General features: G+C 41.6%; 1 protein-coding gene across 1 annotated transcript; it reads left to right on the forward strand.

Annotated features, from left to right (window-relative positions):
* The first annotated feature begins 266 nt into the window (after nt 1-266).
* On the forward strand, nt 267-784 carry LOC127758083 (prolamin PPROL 17D-like). Its single transcript, XM_052283712.1, has one exon. The coding sequence runs from the start codon at nt 267-269 to the stop codon at nt 735-737; it is 471 nt and encodes a 156-aa protein (XP_052139672.1). The 3' UTR covers nt 738-784.
* The last annotated feature ends 2,102 nt before the right edge of the window (nt 785-2,886 follow it).

The following is a 2,886-nucleotide window of genomic DNA, read 5'->3' on the forward strand; positions in this document are numbered from 1 at the left end:
AGTATCTGTGATGGGCAATAAAGTTACTTTGACGATGGTATGCAGGGACATCTGTGGAGGCACATCACGTAACATCCAAACGACATGACTCACTCTGATCCTAATAGAATATCCAACCAAAACAAACACTCTAAAGCAACCGATAAGGAATTCAAAGAAAACCCATCCATCGCATCTATAAATAGACAAGCACAATGTAAACCCCCTTCATCCTTCTCACAACTCAAACATTACAGCGAAAGCATAACAACTAGAATCCCACCACAATGAAGATCATTTTCTTCTTTGCTCTCCTTGCTATTGCTGCATGCAGCGCCTCTGCGCAGTTTGATGCTGTTACTCAAGTTTACAGGCAATATCAGCTGCAGCCGCATCTCATGCTGCAGCAACAGATGCTTAGCCCATGCGGTGAGCTCGTAAGGCAGCAGTGCAGCACAGTGGCAAGCCCCTTCTTCCAATCACCCGTGTTTCAACTGAGAAACTGCCAAGTCATGCAGCAGCGGTGCTGCCAACAGCTCAGGATGATCGCGCAACAGTCTCACTGCCAGGCCATTAGCAGTGTTCAGGCGATTGTGCAGCAGCTACAGCTACAACAGTTTGCTGGCGTCTACTTCGATCAGACTCAAGCTCAAGCCCAAGCTATGTTGGCCCTAAACTTGCCGTCAATATGTGGTATCTACCCAAGCTACAACACTGCTCCCTGTAGCACTCCCACCGTCGGTGGTATCTGGTACTGAATTGTAGCAGTATAGTAGTATAGGAGAGAAAAATAAAGTCATGCATCATCGTGTGTGACAAGTTGAAACATCGGGGTGATACAAATCTGAATAAAAATGTCATGCAAGTTTAAACATAATGCCTCTGTAAGGATAAATCCTAGTACATTGTTGAAATTAATTATCATCACCGTCTACTATGGTTGCATTTACAACTTTACGATGTGTGCTTACATTCGGTTCTAAGCTACTATGGCTACTCGACGTGAACGGAGTGTGTTAAGCAGGTCAATCTTTTCATTTCGATCAGAACAAAGTCAAAACGCATGTTGCAAATAGTATATACCCTACAATGTAATCCTACACCATATAAAACATGCCCAACCTATAGCGGTTATAAATCCACTATTCAAAATATAAGTATCGATGGGACCATTTGCCATATCATTGTTAATTCAATTTTACCTTGTCACCGAAACAAGACGCTCCGCGTAACATGAAGTTAAAATTTTCATATTTGAAGGCCTAGTCGCGGAAATATCAATTTATAATTTAAAAACATTAAGCTAATCATGTAGAGAGAACTCAACTAGTAATTTATATATTATTTGTGATAATCATATTCTAAGCAGGGATTAAGATAATCCAAGGGTAGAGTGACACACAAGCATTAATTACTCATCCTCATAATATATCATCTAAGCTAAGTGGAAAGAAAAGAGAAAGAGAATCTATTCCTATACTTCTAATATACATAGTATACATACATTCTAGTTAACTGATATACTAGCTAATACCCTCTATCTGATGCCCTCCTGGTACTTCGAGAAGCCACCCCTGACTGCCGAGTTCCTTACGACAGCCTGTCATGACCAAATAATGATATCCCATAATCTAGACACCACGTCTAAACTACCAGATACTACTCTAATATCATCGTCACGACATAGAGTAAATGCATAAGCAAACATTATACCCGCACCAAAGCATCTCCTAGATAAGCTAGCCGTATATTCAGTATAACATGAACATAATGTAAAGTAGGTACTCATATACTCGAAAAGTATTTCAGTACCATAAATGTATATAGAAGAGTATTCTAATAAAAGTACAAAGCTTACAAAAGAGGAAAGGAAAGCTGCTAGAGCCATACCCGAACTCTTCTGAAGGCTTCCGGACTCCTGATTCCTATTCTAATTCTATTCCACCAACTAGATACTACTAAACTAAACTTGAGAGGAATGAGAGAGCTATTGCTTGAGGTGTGTGAGTGAAGTGAGAAGGTGAGGGGTTCATATAGCCTCCCAATGACGGTTGTGACGGTTGGAATGGTCGGAAATACCCTCCAATCGTAATTGGGAGCTAATCCACACCGTCCAGAAGAAACCCTACATCCAGCGGCGATGAGGGAGGTTCGGCCGAACCCCCTAGTTCGGCCGAACCTGGGGACGGCCCAACCAGCCCATGGCTTGGCTGGTGGCCTCCTCTATTGTTCTTCTCCGCAGACTTGTGAATTTTGGCCCAATTCATCGTGTCAATTCTAAGTTCTTGGCCTATTCACACACAAGTCTGGTTCTCGACATCGTCCGATTGATTTATCGTCTGAGTTAATGTCGATTCTCCTCCACTTTAGTGTCATTCCCTGCAAGAGGTTAGTATACCTAATACTAGTCGAAGTTCATTATTCTAGCAGATATATGCATTGCAAGCATCACTAGTTCTCTCCTATTTTAGTAATATTGACGGTCGAAACTGATCGATAACGACCGTCAACAAAACCCCCCAAGCTTGAACCTTTGCTCGTCCTGAGTGAAGGACGAAAGGAAACAAAGACTTGGTTATTGATCAGGAGGTGCTACTATGCTGCATATCTCAAAGATACAGGTGGAAGGTATATGTACTCTCTCTTAGATTAAATAATCTTTGGCACGGTGGCTTACCCTTACCCCTGATTCCCACAAGACACTGCTTCTCCTTGCCTTGGGCGGTTGAAGGACAGAACATTAATTAGAGCACCAATCACCCGATCTTTATTCAACTCTTGTTTCGGAAGTTTTCAAATGATTTTGAAAAAGAAAGCCAAGTTTCTCAATTGATTCACTCAGTCTCTCTAAGTGTATCAATTTGAATTCCTCACCAAACATTGCATTGTTGATTCCTACTCTAAGGT

Source organism: Oryza glaberrima, chromosome 12 (genome assembly GCF_000147395.1).
Source record: "Oryza glaberrima chromosome 12, OglaRS2, whole genome shotgun sequence".
NCBI lineage: Eukaryota > Viridiplantae > Streptophyta > Magnoliopsida > Poales > Poaceae > Oryza > Oryza glaberrima.

What these genes read in the sequence shown, in the direction of transcription:
- LOC127758083 (XM_052283712.1), top strand. Translation starts at nt 267, where the DNA reads ATGAAGATCATTTTCTTCTTTGCTCTCCTTGCTATTGCTGCATGCAGC.